Source organism: Acanthopagrus latus, chromosome 5, assembly GCF_904848185.1.
Source record: "Acanthopagrus latus isolate v.2019 chromosome 5, fAcaLat1.1, whole genome shotgun sequence".
In the NCBI taxonomy this organism is placed as follows: domain Eukaryota; kingdom Metazoa; phylum Chordata; class Actinopteri; order Spariformes; family Sparidae; genus Acanthopagrus; species Acanthopagrus latus.
This window is the reverse complement of record NC_051043.1, coordinates 8,201,948-8,220,029: the sequence shown is the minus strand read 5'-3', so window position 1 is coordinate 8,220,029 and position 18,082 is coordinate 8,201,948. Positions and strand designations below refer to the sequence as shown.

The window sequence follows — 18,082 nt, the reverse complement described above, 5'->3', positions numbered from 1 at the left end:
CCCGCTGATGTTGCTACACATACATGTAAGACACATGGCAGACTCCACACACACAAGCGCACACACACACGCACACATGCACGCAGTCCACAGGGTCTTCCATCTTACCCAATCCATACATTAACAATGCACAGTGTGTAGCAGTTCAGATTTGATAAAGATTTGCTGGTGGTTTTATCGGTTTGAAGTTAAGCATAACATATTTATATGTATATTTGTTACTTCCTGGCATTAACCATAAACCAGCAGTCATCGTTATGGAAAAACACAGAGGAAAGACAGAAATAAACTCATACACTGCCCTGCTGATTATCAAGGAATTATCTTCCAGCATATTTATCCCTTTGTGGCTCAAAATCTTTACTGTACCCCATTTTCACATTTTACTCTTCCCCCAAACCAAATCTGTTTTCCCTCTCTCTTACTTCTTGTCTCATTTCCTCCATCCCTCCCTCTGCCTGTAACACCCTCCCCCCACCTCTCTCTCATGGTCCATTTAAGTCACTCTTTTGCTCTCCCTGTCGTCCTCCCACTCGTTCTTAGTCTCTCTTGTCAGGGGAGGTGGAGGGAAATTGCGGGTTGGTGGTTCCTCCTCAATATTTAATCCGAATTAAACATATAAGGACTATTCTACACTCAATAATTCATACCAAACTGGGAGATACCAGAACAGTCATCTTAGATCCCCCCCTCGCAGAAGAGGCGGGGGAGGGAGAGAGGCACTTCTGTTTTAATTACACCTAGAACTAAATTCACACATTTTTTGCAAAAAAGAGCTACCCGACAGAGGCCTTTTGTGATATTTCACACGTAGCCTATAGTCTTTTGAATATGCTTGTTTGACATTCATATGAAAATGTTCCACCTTTGTGCAGAAGAGATAAAAGAAAGAAGATAAGTGATGCAAAAGTATGAGGAAGATAATTACCCTTATCATCTTAACAAATTGATGCAAATGTGGCCTCTGCTTTCATAAGTATTCCTTTTCATTTTACTTACTGTATATCACACATTATCTATATATTCTATACACTACATCTGCTACTCCTCTATGAAACTCAAGAGCTAGCACATTATTCATTGATTAGCTTTGCAATTATTTCCCCTCCTTCCTCCTTGGAACCTAATAACGTGCTATCTATCATAAGAGATTTTTCTTACAGCGGGAGGAGCCAGCACACTTTGAAATTAGAACAACTGAAATTATAAAGCAGTTAATTGGGGTGACTGTTTCTAGCTGCAAAGAGGACTTCTTACGTTTATAATTTACCACCTAACCAACTTCCCAGCAATTTACTTAAAAAGCAGCATTTTGAAATGAAAATATTACTGCAAAAAAAGGGTATGAGGCTTGTTCCACCTGGTAAAACAAAGATACAAACGCAGAGGTGAAAATATATGTATACACTTCAGTGAGAATGCATTAAGGAGTGCAAGTTTATTGCCTTTCCATATAAAACATAAATAGTCCTGAGAATGATAAAGAAAGCAGAGACAACAGGGAAATAACTGAAGCATAAAATGTCCACATGAATAAACCAACAAACTGAAAATAAGGGAAAAAGCAAGGCACAGTCTTCACTTGCTCTTTACACACACACACACACACACACACACACACACACACACACACACACACACACACACACACACACACACACACACACACACACACACACACACACTATCTCCCTCGCAAATATTTCCCCAACCAGTCACCTTTACTCTCTCTTTTCCTCCAACTCTCTGGCTTTCCTGCTGCACAGCCAAAAAAAAAGGCGTACTGGCACACAGACAAACACACTCTCATTGTCTTTCTCTCTGTCACACACTTACCCATTTCAGACCACTGCACTGACCTAGGATAAACCTGCATTTCCTGCCAGCATGAGTGAGTCAACACAACTCTCTCGGTACCCTACTCTTGACTTAAGTGTTAATATGGATTTGACACTACTTGGTGAGAAACATCATAGGTTTCTGTAATTGCCTCTGGGTGGTGTGGAAGATACTACATAGGTAATATGTATCACTGCTACGTCTAGACTTCTCAAGCAGAAGTTACACTCGAGACATCTGAAGAGATACATGAACATGATTGTACTGCTATTGCATCAACCTCTCACATGTGACAGAATATATAAAAGTATCTAACCAATTCCCCTGCAATGTCTGCAATTTTTCATTTCCAGTGTCTCATCATTCGAGCGCAGCAGTTTTAAAGTCGTATAATTCTCTGGGTCAGCAGGGATGCGTTAGGAGCTACACTCATACAGTATGTATGAATAAAACACAATAATCTCGTAGGTTATAAGATTTTCTTCAGTGTCATGTTAATGATACTATGTGGACCAGGGACTTGTCAGTTTCTTATTATAGTCTGTGCAAAGTAGTTGGCAGCTGTCTCAGGAATACCTTTGTGGCAGCGACCATGTACATAGTATCAGTCAAGTGGATATGATAAACAGTTGTTCACTGTGTTTCTCCTTATTGTGCAAGTGGGGATAACAAACACATTTAGAAATCTGGTGTTACAGAAGCCAAGAACGAGATGAGGAGACAAAAGGATAATTTCTTGAGATATCAAGATAATTAATCATGTGAAAACGACTTTTGTTTTCTTGAGATCACAGGATAATTATGGAAAACTCAGAAATGAGTTTTTGGTTCCTTTAGTCACAGCTGAATTCAGCCTTCAAGATCACTGCCATGACTGTCAGGACAGTTTATTACTGAACAATACAGTTGCATGCATTTCAGTGATTAGTAAAATCACTGCTGCTCGGCTACCCTTTTTTTCAAATGATGAGGACTGATCTGAATGTTATCTTTAACAGAAAGACAGTTAGACCTTGACTGAAGTACAATCGGATGTACTAATTAATGATGGATGGATTACTTGTTTTTTGAGATAGAGAATTAATTACCTCAAGATCTGTGTGCCCATTCTCAATATCTGTACACTTAAACAGCAAACATGGAGGATAAAACTATAAGATATAAAGGAAAATATGCTCTGGTTCGCTGTTTGCATTAAACAAATCATGACTGTCTTCGCCGGCACTTAACCCATGATGCAGCAACAATGCCCTTCCAAAATAGTGTCAGGGGAGACTTGGTTTGCATGTGTGGAGGTGATGCTTGACACTGAAATGGCTAAATCCCTGAAAAACAAAAGGTAACAGCAGCTCACTTGTTTATGTTGGTGCGGTTAGCAAACACATTAGCAGAGAGTAACTCGCCTGTTTCAGCACGTTAACTGCTAATTTGGAGGTTGTTGTTTTTTCAGGTATTGATGAATTTATGGAAAACAGTACAAGTAGATAGCAGAGGGAAGCGGCGAATAGGTGGGCAATGACATGCTTTGTTCAGCCAGTCTGTCTCAAAAGGGATGCACTGCTCTTATAAAGTTGCCCTGCAGTACTGAAATGTTTGAGATTTGAAAAGTGTTTCCGTCTGATTAGGGATCAAGAGAGCAACTTTAACACATATATATTATAATATATTTATGGACTCCGGCCTATTACTAATCTCACTATTAGGCCAACATTTACATATTCTCCAACAAAAATCAGTGAACCACATAGTGTAATGTGTTCGGTCCACTTTAGGGTCTCGAGCGTAACATGACTTTTGCTCATTCTTATTTCCTCTTCCTCTCTCTCACAGTAACTACCTAACTTCCAATCTCACACACATACACAGTCAAATCTGTGGCTGATCGTGGAGTAGGATCAAGAGCCAGGGACCCCTGTGACGCCTATCAGCCTGATAAACAGGAGAGGTGCCAGACAGTAGAGAGGTGAGACATGTATCTCTCTTTCTCCCACAAATATAATCAACTTTAAGATTCTCTGCATGGTGCAAGGGCATTAATCTGAAACAAACTGCAGTATGTGTTCACGTAGGAAGATTGTGTCTACTCATCAGGGAGTATGCTTTCAAAGTTTCATGTCTGGGTAAATGTTTTATGGCACTGTTCAAGTTATAAGCCACAGATGACTATTTATTTTCACATTCATACATACTACATGAAGTACAGCATTATACTTAACTGGCAGTAAATGGATTCTAAGAGACAGCCCAATTGGCCAATAAAATGCAGAAATATTAATGTCAGGGTCAAGCAGGTTTGGTGGACTTTTATAATGCTCCAAAAACACACTCTCAGTGCTCAGCTTCAGTATGTGGTAGAGTTAACAGTTTTGTGAGTTTGGAGAGAGGCAGCATCTGATTATCTGGCCTCTACAGCTGCTCCTGCTGAATGATTCACACCCATTGTTCTGCTCTGGTGTATTGTGTTCAGAAGATCCATCAGTGTGAGCATCAGTCAGCCACTGGAACCCCACTGAGGATGCAATCAATCCACTTTCACGCTGCACAACCATGACCAATGCTGGACTGCCTGCAAATACAATGTGCACTAAGTGTGTGCATGTTTCTGTATTGGTCTTTTGGGTTAATCATTGTGTAGCAATTGGCATAATAACTTACAAACAATTAAAACAATTAACCTACAGATTTTTTTACAAACAGAGAAGACTGTAGTGTAATTACAGATGTTACAGATGCACCAAACCGACATCACAGAACTAGCTGTGGTGAAGGCCTACTGTTTGGTCGTCTCATGAGACTGTCTTGGCCAAAAAGCTGCATTTGAACATACCGCAAAGACTACAGCAGACCAACTGACTATTACGTTCTGCGATTGAATGAGAGAAAATACCACAAAGTAATGGTGGTCTGTATTCGCCATTTGAAAATGGAAACCAGAAAGCTCAAGACTGGTTTGTTAGGATAAATCAGGTACCAATTTAAATAAATACATATATCTGATCAAACGTTGCACATGGCCCTAGTGGAGATGCAGAAGTGAAAAAACAAGGAGAAAATATGCTAAATAGGTGAATTCTTGGTTACCACCACCGGTTCTATACTCTCAATCGGCCACAGATCCTCACCACTGGCCCCAACACTGGTGTCTCAAGGCCCAAACAAATGCATAACCATATTCTAGTTTAGCACTGGTACTCCAAAAATTGTGATTAAATATGGCTTAGATGTTTCTGCAACTAATTACAAATTTGTTTTGGGAATGCCCCTGGCTGCCAGCAGTACCAGCAGTCACAGATCTGGCAAGTATTCCCCTCCTTACAAAAGACATCGTACGCTATGTTCAAAGTGCGTTGAAGCGAGAGCATCCAAGTAGTAAATAAGTCTAAGATGCTGCAGAGCTCTGATACCGTAAAAGCTGCTAGCTGTTTGTTTCCAGCATAGGGGATGCGCTACACTATTATCTTGCGAATGAGTGTAGGGTTGTGTGTGGGTGTTTGCATGTGCACTGCGTGCACTGCTGTGGCAAAGTCTTTGGATCGCAAGCATTGTGCACCCTGCTACTGTGCTAAAATGAACCATGATAAACAAACGTTCAATCCCGCGCATAAATACACATCACCTCTACACAGACAGCATTTAACAGCATTAATATGAGTTGATCTTGTGTGACTGACAGTGCTCCAAAGGGACTGAGACTGTCCCCTAGGGGAGAGGGATGTCTGTGACAGTCTCCAGTTGACAAGACGTTTTTGCTTCAGTTAACCACTGCCAGAGGGGCAAAGACTCTCAAGGTGGAGGCCATTTGGTCCTGAACATCATCTGAATACATTTACATCCATTTAACATTACACGCCATGCATTAAAGATGGGGTAATAATTGCTTCAATAAAAGTTTCATGATGAGCAAGCTTCATTTGACAAATCCATTTTGTTACTCCCTCACATATTTTTCATTTTTTCCTTATACAGCAGAGACATCAATAAGTGAAATGTGATATTGGTGTTATTAGTGGTTTAATGGTGTGTGCGTGTGTGAGAGAGAGAAAGTGTGTATGTGCATCCCTCTATGTAAGTCTCTTCTTCTTCTACAGTGTTTTGTGTAGATACTGCTCATATCTTTGCTTTCTCTGCTTCTTCAAATACACTTACACCTGGACAAATTTGTGCTTGTGTGATACCTGGGATGTGACGTGTGTTAAAGTGACACTCACCAACTCCTTCTTCTTCATGCACTCCATGAGGATGATGAACAGATGTTGGGCCTGTGTGCGGCTGTAGGTGAAAGTCTTCTGGATGGTCACCAGCAACTGGTCTCTTAGAGACTCGTTAATTATGCTGCAGAGGCAGAGATGTGTGGAGTTAAAAAGAGACTCAGGAAGGTGGTCGTATAGAGGGAAGGGGAAGAAAATGGTGAAGGGGAAGCAGAAATATTTAATTTGTTTGTCAATAAGTGAAAACAAGGTGTCCTGTCTTTGAGTCCTTGGTGATATATGAGGCTGTAAAAACATATCTGAACTCACTGTGTGATTCGTGAGAACCCATAACCCAAAATGTTTACTGCTTGTTATTAAAGCAATGCATCAGCACGTTTCCGAAAAAGTTGCAAACTTGCATCACTTCAAGCATTTATCCTAGTATATTATCTGCAGAGTTAAGGGCAGTCCACACCAGACAACAGCACCACAGCTATAACAGCAATGTCGTTCGGATCACTTTCAGAGCGACAATTGAAGCACTGACAGCAGATCAGAATCCATCTGAATTCACACGGCCATCGCTTGATTTGGGGGACATTTTCCGACAAAATAATGTTGCAGTGAGTGTAATATTGGTTTCTAACTGTAGCCAGCCTACTTTAGCTGAGCTAATTGATTGCATTTAGGAAACACATTTTAGCTACTCTTGTAACTCACTCTTGGATATTTATACAACTTAACATACATGTATATAACGTGTATTAAGTCTTTTAAGTTTGTTATAATGTCCTTTATAACAATCTAAAGATAACTGATGTTGTTTCAGCCAAAGGTATGAACAAAAATCTTCAACGTGTGTAACAGAGAGGTGGATATTCGTAACACCTCACCTTTGAAGAATTTTCGTAAAACCGTGTCCCTCTTTGGATTTTTTATTTTTTTTTAGCTTCTTTGTACAACACACAGCAGGTCATTAATATCTATTTTCCAAAACTGCCAGCACACAATGTTATTGTTCTTCAGTTTGCACGCTAACATTATTATCTTTATAGTTATTGTTACAGTGATCCTTCTTGATGTGTACGGCCCTTTACACTGTTGCTTCTATGTACTGTACAGTATGAAATACGTTGTTTGCTTGTTATACACAATAAGGGGAGTTTGTTGAATAAAAACATTTTTGAGAATATTTGATTTCAATCAATCTTAGGACGACATTTTACACAGCATAACTGACTTTTCACCACAGATAAAATTTTTATTAGTACAATAGCACATGTGAGCGCATACCCTCCCTCCTCAGAATATTTGTGTCCGAAGGCCAAGATGTCTGACGCTCTTCCGCTGCCGTCACACACCACCACAGGGACGGGAGGTGTGTCCCTGAGGTACTCCAGCACAATCGAGATCACATTTGGGCCTCCTTCGACGATGAGAGCCACCACTGGCACACCCTGACCAATGCCTGTACAAGAAAACAAGCGGGGAGCAGCAGACACAGGGGGTGCAGTGTGATTGTAGAGAGGAAAACAGGGATGAACAACAGGGTTAGAAATGTGAAGAAGGAGAAGGGAAGCAAAGGATAGAAAAAACAAAAGGAAGAGAGTGAATAACTAGGCTTCATCCCGTCAGCAAGACTTGATCACTGAATCTAAATTTGTTATCAAGGTGCAGATGTGACACCTGTGACTGTAGTGTCAAGACACGTTATGCTTTCTAATTATGGTAGAAAGGGTTTAAAAAAATGCCTGTACCAAAAATAACCAACCCACTTTGTGCTTTGTGCTCTGTTCCCCTGGCATGGACGTGTGTGTGTGTATGTGTGTGTGTGTGTGTGTGTGTGTGTGTGTGTGTGTGTGAGAGAGAGAGAGAGAGAGAGAGGGAGAGAGAGAGATGTGTGTGTGTTTCACTGATAAACCCCCTGCTGTTCCACACAAAAACCTGGCTCCTTGCCTGCTAATCACAGGCTATTTAGGGAAATTATGCATATTAAGCAGGTGGGCTGCTTTGCACATGGCAAGACTATGTACAGGAGAAGCAACTGTAGATATTAAAGTTACTGCCAAACTCTCAAAGGAGTTTCCTGCCTTAATCTTGCTTGTGTTGCTCCCTTTTCCTCTTCTGATTTCTGTACTCTATTTCTCATTATACCACTGAACATCACCTTTAAGACACCATGAACCCTGCAAACCCAGGAGTCTCATTCTCTCTTACCGCCTGTGTTCTTTCTCCCTTTAGTGGTCTCAGTGCAATCCATTTTCTAAGCCCTTCCCTCATTCTGCCCTCTGTCTCACTTCCTGTCTCACGCTCTCCAGCTTTTCTTCCAATACAGCCACTCCTTTTTCATCCTCTACACACCATTTTGTTTCATGTGGTTGTGTTTTCTGTTGGGTGTTTTGACTCGTCTAATTCAAAAGCTGTGTAACAGCCGGATCTTCCCCGCCCAGCACCTTCATCCTGGTCTGCATAATTCACGGAGGAAAGAGCATAGTCTGTCTCTCAAACGCGCAGGCCGACGAGCACATACGGATAAGTGCTTACATACTCTATGCACAGACACACACACAAACACAAGCGCAAGTGCACATTGGGAAGCATACCCACCACCATCGAGCTTTGCCTCACATAGCCTTGCAACAGGGACAGTTACATAAGAAGAATATTTTCGGGGCCTCGCCTACTTCAAAGAGGTAAAACGTCACTGTGCCACAACACATCACACGACCATACATCACCAGAGCTGAGAAGCAGATTAATGTCCTGCATTTTGAATCGGATTCTGCCTTTTCTGCTGAATGGGTTTTACCTGCGTGTGCTGCATGTGTGTGTATACGAGCTTGCGGTTGGTGTTGGAATGATGGATATTGATGACGAGTGAGCTTTGGAGGCAGCGCGGCAGTATCTAAAGCAGATTATTGTTCAGATGAAACCCACTGAGGAGCAGATGAGGAGGGGAAAGCACAGCTGTGTCATGGCTAATTGGTAGAAGAAGATTCTGCCTGGGCGCACAAATACACACACATACACTCAAACAAATACAGATAGAGGCACTAACACAGAATAAACCACAAATAAAATCAAATTCGCTCTTGCCTGACTAACTTTTAGGCTCACGGGCACATTTTAGGCTTAGCTTTTGACCTCAAGTTCACAGTTAGTTTTCCTAATGAACTGTATTTATTCCTGTGGGAACTTGGATGGGGAAGCCTAACGTGGCAGCCCATTTATTCTTCAGTCTGTCTTGTTTCCCAATGTGGGTGCCAAAAATGCACATGGATGGCACCATAATAACATTAAACTTTATGTTTGATTCTACCTAGCAGTTATAATTTTGATAATACAATGAACAGTCTGTGTGTGGCGGCCATGAAAAGATGTTTTTAGCTTTGCAGACATCCTCATTATACTGTACTGTGGCCACTAAATTTTTTCTGGATCCATGGACACGATGTGACCTGAATTTCGATTGGGGCCACTACTGAAAAAGTGCCTCACAGTCCAGTGATATTCCTGGAGGCTTGAGTGGGAATTGAAGCCCTAAACTTAGCAGTGTTAACGCTCTGCCAGCTGCTGCTTCTCCTGAACTTGCAACTTTATAGGCTTTTTAAATTGAATCCTGTGATTGTTAGAAAGCTTAGATTTCTCTGATTTATTTTATCCATGGAGGCGGATTTTGTGGTCTGAACTCCGCTTTTATATCAAATAAAACACTAAGTATTTGAACAAGTGCAGTTTGGTTATATGAGTCAGCCCTTTCAGAAGAATACCTTTTATTCTAGATGGAAATGCTCAACTGTTATTACGCATTTATGGAAGACACAATCTTCAAAGTACTAGACTGTTGTGCATTCAACTATCCATACACATCTGTGATCTATTCTCCTCATTTATAACTTTATTTTCCATAGCTGTTTCCTTTTGTTTGCTTATCCAGAAGTGAGGGAAGATGTACCCTTCTTTGCTTATTTAACTACCTATTGGAGTTCCTATATACTTAAAACAGAAAAGAAATATCACTTTACAGCCAGGTGTTTAGTAACGTTATAGAATGTCACGACTACAGTTATTATTGGAATGCTACCACCTGATGAGGTAATATAATGAATCTATATTTTATATCAAAAATAAACTCTATGGATCAGTGGCCCCTCTTCTCTAATCAAAATAATTAGTGGGCTGATGATGTGATTATGGACTATTAGGTATATTTATTTCTATATTTCTGCACCAGTGCCACAATCAGTGCAATCAGTGTTCAGACCTTTAAATCAACTTTGCCCCTGTGTTTGGTATTTTTATTCCCAGCACGTGGGGCAGGAGTGGGAGGCAAGGCACAAACACATGGGATGTTCACTCAAATGAGGCAGAGCAAAGCAAGTTGATGATATTTTGGTGGAAAATGGGTCTACAAATTGACGCTGCACATATACTTTGTTGATTTTGTTAAATTTGCTGTAAGAGTATCGTTATTTTGGCTGACTTCCTGTCCATATTCCAGTCAGCAGTCCCCTTTGTCCTCTTTACGTCACCACACTTGCAAGACTCCCTTCTTTTTGTGGAGTTAGCTCAATTTGCCTCTTTTTTTTTTCTTTAAACGATTTCATCGCTGTTTGGCGGTATGAACTATCACCGACTGCACTGGAAGTGGTAACATTCCTTGTTCAGCCATTGCTCATGTAGGAGGATCCTGCTCTCTGCGAGATCTCTGTCCTGATAGGATAAAGTGGGCAGGCAAATCACAACATTTATTTTCTTTTTTACTGCATGAGCAGGGGGGTGAGAGACACGTGTTACTGTCCAAACACACTCACAATGATTACAGCTGAGCTATTAAATACTTACTTATCATAATACATATCTTGAGGCAGCTTTAACAAGAGCAAACCAACAACAAACAAATGCAGAGGAACTGCATGAAATATAAAGGAGCTAATTCCCTCTCAAGTAGATGCTTTTGAATTGGCATTAAAAATCATGTTGATTTAGTTTTTCATTCAATAATATCAGTAAATCCTTCTGTATTTATTCATCACCACATCCTCCAATGGACAGTATATTCCACCTTATCTTCTTTGCAATGTTTCACATACATGAACCCACTTGGAGCAGGTCCACTTGGAGGCACCCACTCAGCCAGAGCACCCAAGGTCTATCAATTTTATGGTCATTCTGCTAACAAAATTTCAAATAATTAATAAAAATCATTATGCATGTTGCTGTGTGTTAGTTAGTTATATTTTTAAGATGTGAGCTGGTTTTAATCATTAAAGTAAAAACTATGATAAATATACTAATTTATACAGTACAGTGTAAACATACATATGTTCTATTGGTACACGATTTCAGAAAATACATGCTCTGCAAAATACACCCTGTACAATCTGTACTGCTTCTCTCAACGCATTCAGTCTTTCCACCCCCTATTCTTCTATTGATTGTATCCATGCACCATTTACACACTCCAACGCATCAGATAAATCGGTCGTCAAACCCCTACTTTCTCTTCCTCTTCCTTGTCTCTCTGTGCAGCATACATTGTTTTAACCCAGTGCCCACATCTTATATCTCAGGAGGTGCACTACCTACCAAACAGTGTGAAAAAAGTAGAGGCAGAAGAAAAGGAGGGCGTTGGTCGATGCGACTCCATGGCCACAACTTTCTATATTTATCCAGCCTGGAAGACGAGGAAGTAGCGAGAAGCAGAAGGATTTAGGGAGGGGAAGAGGAGCGTGTAAGCGAGACACACATAACATGCTTAAATGGTCCTAATTAAGGATCGAGCAATGACTCATCCTCTGCGTGTGTGTCTCTATGTACGTGGGTGCGTGCGTGTCTGTGAGTTTGTCCTTGTATGTGTCAAATTAGTATCAGCATGACTGGAGGAGGTGTGCTACAGTATGTGGGTCGTTGTCTTCGCACCCCCCACACCATAAATAAAAAAAATAAAAACACGCTCACACACGCACACAAGCATCATCTGAGCCACAACTAAAACAGGCAGGAAACATCAGATCCATGATGGCAACATGACTCGACAGGCTACAGAACAAAAGGTCAGGGGTGCGGTACATTAAAAGGGCAAAGCTTCTCTCAATTTTAACTTTTAAGTTTTTTTTTGTGACATCAATAAGAATTAAGATTCAATCTAATGGTCTGTGCCACCTTTTCACCAGTAATTTGAGTTGAGTTGTGGTGCTACCAAGGCCAAATAAGCCAGAGAGAATCAAACATGAATGGTGTCTTTGATAAAGAGATTTTAATTTTGAAATTGAGGTCAAAGGTATTTTATTCTATTGATTTCCGTGTAAATGGGTATGTGTGTATCATCCTTTTGTTAGTGCTGAGGATAAAACCATGGCAACGATGGTGCATGCAAATTCAGCAGCCAGTTGCTTATTCAGGTGTAGTTACTTTTAACTTTTAGAGAGAGAAATGAATTCAACAGCAGCGAAGAAGTGCAGGTTTTGGATTAAGCACATCAGACTTTGGAAAGATCATTGCCCACTGCACCTTTTGACCAACCAGACCAGCCAGACCACCCCAGGGAGGACAGGGAAGAGATCCAGGATTGGGAGCCATGTGAGCCCAGCTTGGACTTAAGGCTACCTCTGGCTAATATCTGGTGGAAATAAAACTAAATGGACAAAATGGGCCAAGCAACGGAACATCAGAGACTGTTGTGCAGAGGTCGTCTCCACCACAACGTCTTTGATCAAGCTGTAGCACTCAACCAGTGAAACTGTTTCCTGAGCCAACAGAGCACAACTCAAGTGCAAGAATCAGTTTCAACTACACGGCTGATGCTTGGCATTCAAACGTGTTAAACTTTTAATGTATGGAATAAAAAAACACATTATTGCCACCATCTTCTGCTGCTGTTTTCATTAACCAAGATGTAACATGGATCGTACCCAAACAACATTACACAAGTACGCAACCTCATGGTGTCCTGACACACCACAGAACTGCTCAGGAAATGGCCCAGGGAATGTGACAAATAACTTGAGGCATCGCCCTGTCCTCCAAATATCCCAGATCCAAATCCAATCTAGCATCCGTAGGACGTGCTGGAACGAGTCAAATCCAAGGAGGGCACACCATTAATATCATGCATTTCTGGTCTGATGAAGCATGAACCACAACCCCAGCGGATGTCCTGTTGTGTCTCATAAAATGACGCTGACGGCAAAACCTTTGAGTTCTGTGGGTTGCAAGGTGAGGCCACCATGGATCTCACTCGTTTCAGTATATCCCACTGGTGCTTGATCTGACTGGGATCTGGAGTTCTTGTAAATGGTGGTGCGTGTCAATTGGCAACCACATGAATGCCAGGACTCAGTGTTTCTTTGATGAACATTGTACTGTGATAAATGATCAGTGTTACTCACTTCACCTGCCAGTGGTCTTAATGTTGTGGCACATCAGTGTATAGTAATCTATATACAGTATGTATATTATGTCTGTGTGTTCAAGAATTGTTAACATGCATCAACTGAAGACAGTATCAGACGACTATCAGATATCAGTCGCTAAGTGTAAATGCATCCAAGAAGAAATTGAGAGGGCCTCAACTCCAAATGTTCACAACACCTCAGGAGGTTGTTTAAAAAGCATTCTAGCAAGATAATAAAAAGGTGTAAATGGATTCATCTCTTCCAGACACATACCAAAGATTTAGTTCTCCCATGTGACCATGAGTTATCTATTTAAAGTTAGGCTAAAATTAACTGTCTCAACAACAGAAAAAAGTGACTGCAGTGACTTCATCACAAAAAAGTTGATCAGAGGGATCAATGAGTTTAGAGGGATCAAGTGATCTCTGATCACTTTGACTACTGAATGATCTCAATGGTTGACAGGGCTGTGTGAGACCTTGAAGCTTGCTAGCTAAAACATTATTGGAGTAACATAACTGCTCAAGTGTAGAAAAAAGTAAAGTAGTGATTCAGGCGTATTACCACCAACTTAGAAAAACCCAGACAAATTGTAATTACAGACTGTCTGTGCTACAACTGACTTTTTAAAATTACAATACCAACAACTGAATATTAAAAATATTATACATAACAATCTAGTTCACAACCTTTAATCTCTTTGTTTAATTCTAGACTTGGTTCATGTAATAGCATCTAATGCACAATATACAATTCTACACTGCCTTTTAATGCATAATATCAACAGTGAACACATCATCATGAATTTGTAACACTTGCCTGAACAAAGACTTGGTAAAAAATATATATACATTTTCATGACAGGAAGTAGCAGACTTGTTCTTTTTGCAGTTTAATCTCATGGTTTAGTTGTATGCATAAGTCATTTACCAGGGCATTTCCCAACATACATTTTCAGCAGTTCACACTACTGATCCCATAACATGTTGCCATCCATGCACTTCCTCAACCTGGTAACATACCTGGGGCTGAAGTCTTGTTTCCAAGCTCACCCACCACTGGCTCTTATCTCTCCACCACAGGGTTGAACACTCTGGCAGTTTGTGTTCATCATTTTGACATGTTTTTCGCATCCGTTCGTGCATGAGCACACCTTAGCCCCACGACTTCTACTGTTGCCACATTGTGGCATTGTCTTTGCAGGCCTATTCTTACGTGCCTGCAAATATTTATCTACTGATATACTGCTCAGTTTCAATTCAGCCCCACTGATTTAACCTGTTATTAATGCAGAATGACCAAAGGCTTAATAAAAAAATATTAATTTATGTGACGGAACATTTTGCACAAACTTCAAGATTAATATTTTCCTTCTGCTTGTCCTTCATTGAGTACAGTAGCATTCAGTAGTGGGTGACATTTCTAAGCCTGATTCAGAGTTTGAAACTGAAGCTGTGTGATATGTGTCAAAGAACAAGAGACATCCAGTAATCCAGTTGGTCACACAGTTGGGGAGCACAAAATAGGGGAAATATTATTAGCTACAGTGTATCTTAAAAATCAAGAGTTTGTCCAGGCACTTATGGTGCTTGAACGAATAGTATTACAACCCTCTTCACTTCCCATGTAGCAGGGTTTAACTGTAATCTCTTCTGTAAGGGCTGCCTCATGGTGGAGGTCACAGTGTCACAGCTAATCTGCAACACAAGGCCTTATGACTTCTGGATTCAATTACCCCAGCTACTTCATCTTTTACCTATGCTGTGATTAATGAAACCACTGCTATAGGAGGCCTGTGAAGGTTACACAGTGAACATGGAGTTTAAATACACATAAGCCTGCACCGATGCACACATTCAATACACCAAGTATTTATGGTATGTGCCCATTTAAATGTTCCAAGTAATTTAGGGGAATGGAAGGGGGCGCACTCAAGGTGCCTCATTCATACTTACAGAATTTAACCTAACATGCACGAATTACTTACAGCTTTTTCTCTTCTTTCTCTCATATACATCCAATTTAAGATTTTCATGGGTGTGAAGACATAAAAGAATGAATGAGTAAGCTGCAGGATTTTCATATTTTATCTTGCTCGGTTTTAAAAGAGAAAATAAGAAAACACTCATGTATGAAGCCTGTAAATATTGCTTTCTCTTGCTGCCTTTTAACTTTGTCATCTCGCTTTTTCAATGAAGACACCTCAAGGTAATATGCCTGGGTCCTCCTCAGCTGCTTCACACGTCCTTCGCTTTTAGTATTATTCTCTTCCCTATCTGCCCACCCTCAATCCCTTTTCTCTATCTTCATTTTCTCACTCTCCTCCCTTCCTCTTTTACTTGTCATTTTCCTGAGATAGGTGTGTGATTAAAACACAGTATGACCACTGCTTTAGATATGTCAAAAGAGCTGTGCAATGGCTGAGTGAGCTGTGCTGAATGGTGCCAATCATTTTTATTGATTGTCATGACTTTGGGTTTGACAATGTCTGCCAGATTCAGGAGACAGTAAGGAGGAGTTGTGTTATACCATTGTAAATGTGACCTTACAGACCATAAATAATAGTGTGCTGGGATGTGAAATACATTTTCAGTTTTATACATACATGTACAGGAGGGCACATTGCAGCATTTAATTTAGTGTGTGAATGTGTCAGCACCCACTGGCATATTTACAGCCCACCAACCCCAGTCTCCTTTCTGAAGACATTTACTTTGTTTACTCCTGACCAGAAATGTCCCTTAGATATTTTTGTCCAAATTCCTCTAAAGAGGGTACAAAACTATAGCCTGAAACACCTTGAGTAACATCAAATATGCAGTGGAGACCGGAGGACAAAGCATGCAGATGGAAAACACACATCTTGTCATCAAGGGGGTATAAAGGGGTATCTGAACTGCACAGCTGTGCTCCAGTGCTGAGTTTGGACCGGCATTAATAACACTTCTGTAACTTGCACTGTGCCAAAAGACGACAATTATCAAAATGTTTTTCAGGTTTCAGGGTTTCATAAAATGTTCATGACTCAGAGGGTTTGTTCTGACATTGTTTGCAATATTACATTTTTTTCTTGAGCCAAAACACCAATAAAAGCAATTATACAGAACCGATTCCCATACTGTATCTTAAAACTGTGATTTAATATTGTGGATCCAATTTGATTGCTTCAGCATTTCCAGCAGCCTCATGGTGATAGCTGTTGCATGGAAAATTGCACACAGACACAGTAGGATTAGCCACAGGATTGCCCAGACATCATAAAATACCACAGGGGGAGATTACGCATCTCTATCCACCACACTTCTTTCATCCAGTGTGCAGTGTCTGTGACTGTGTGTTGAGAAAAAAAAGAAAGACAGAAAAAAGAGCTTGTGGTTACATGTGGCCCACATGTTTGGCCATTCAAACTAAACTGCTTTTTCTCTCTTTACCTGCTTTATCCTCCTTTCCTGATGGAACCTGAGGCTATACTTGGATCCCACAGGAGCCCTGCTGTGAGGAAAATTGATAAACTCCTCGATTGACCGTGTACAGGTAATCAAATCAAGAAACGGTCCTTGTCTGCCAACCCTACAGCTATAAATAACAAAGTAAAGGATACAATGGACGCACAAAAAAGTACAGTAAACCCTACAGACACATACAGTAATCCCACATGACGGCTGCCTATTTACTTGAAAAACAGTTCATACAACAAGAAAATGTGTATTGGCAGGTTTGTAATAGTGTGTTTATGTCACCGTCTTTTAGGTGTCAAGATTGCAGTGGAGTTTTTCTCATGTTTTCCACAGCAATAAAGATTTAGGAATGAATATTTATAACTTTCTTTGATTGCTTTTCAACAGCAACTCTCATTGGTTCATTCTATTCTTTTCCCGTTGAGGGTTTTTTGGAGGCGTGTAGGTTTCCCACATTAAAAAGTCCCTAAATGCAAATGTGTCATTTGTGATATTTGGCAGATTAATAAAATGTATATGAAATATGAATAAATGTGTGCATGTGCAGTTGCAGCATCAGCATTTTACATGGAATAATCACATACCATTAACATAAGATTTTGAGTCTAATTAGGGTTAGGGAACCAATCTAGGTTACAAATACAGATGGGTACAGATCACAGAGAACCTGTCTGTACATACTAACATCTTGATTAAAAAAGGCACAGCAATGCCCTTATCACCTGCAACGGCTGTCAGGACGGTGTAACATCAGGGAACATCATCGCCTGGAATGCAGCAGCACCCAGCAGGACTGCTACACCCTGAAGAGAGTGGTACAGTCGGCCCAATGTACCATGGGGAGATGCACTCTCAACAAGGCATCTACACCATGCAGTGCAGGACCAAGGTCGATAGATCATTAAGGATTCAAGTCATTCAAACTATGGCCTCTTTGAACTGTTGCAGTCAGGAAGGCACTACTGTTGTTACGGGTGTCAGAAGAGAGGTGAGGAGCTGCTTCCCCCAGGCAATCTGAAGCCATGGAGACTACTGAGGCTCCTGATAGACCTCCACAACTCCCCTGCATCCCTTCAACCTTTGCGCCTTAAATATATGCCCCATATAAAATATTTTTTACACATATTAGGCTGTTGTTGTTGTATATATTTTAGTCAAACTATTTCTATTTTGCATTTGTTTAGAATGCAATACCAGT

The 18,082-nt window shown here is 40.6% G+C and overlaps 1 protein-coding gene across 3 annotated transcripts in view; it reads right to left on the bottom strand.

Annotated features, from left to right (window-relative positions):
* The window catches only part of trpm3 (transient receptor potential cation channel, subfamily M, member 3), a 162,629-nt gene that overhangs the window by 49,254 nt on the left and 95,293 nt on the right, over positions 1–18,082 (bottom strand). For all 3 annotated transcript variants that reach the window (XM_037098196.1, XM_037098195.1, XM_037098197.1), the window contains 2 exons: positions 7,323–7,497; positions 6,048–6,171 (listed from right to left, as the gene is read on the bottom strand). In XM_037098196.1, the coding sequence (XP_036954091.1) occupies positions 6,048–6,171; positions 7,323–7,497 (299 nt within the window). The remainder of the gene's footprint in view (positions 1–6,047; positions 6,172–7,322; positions 7,498–18,082) is intronic.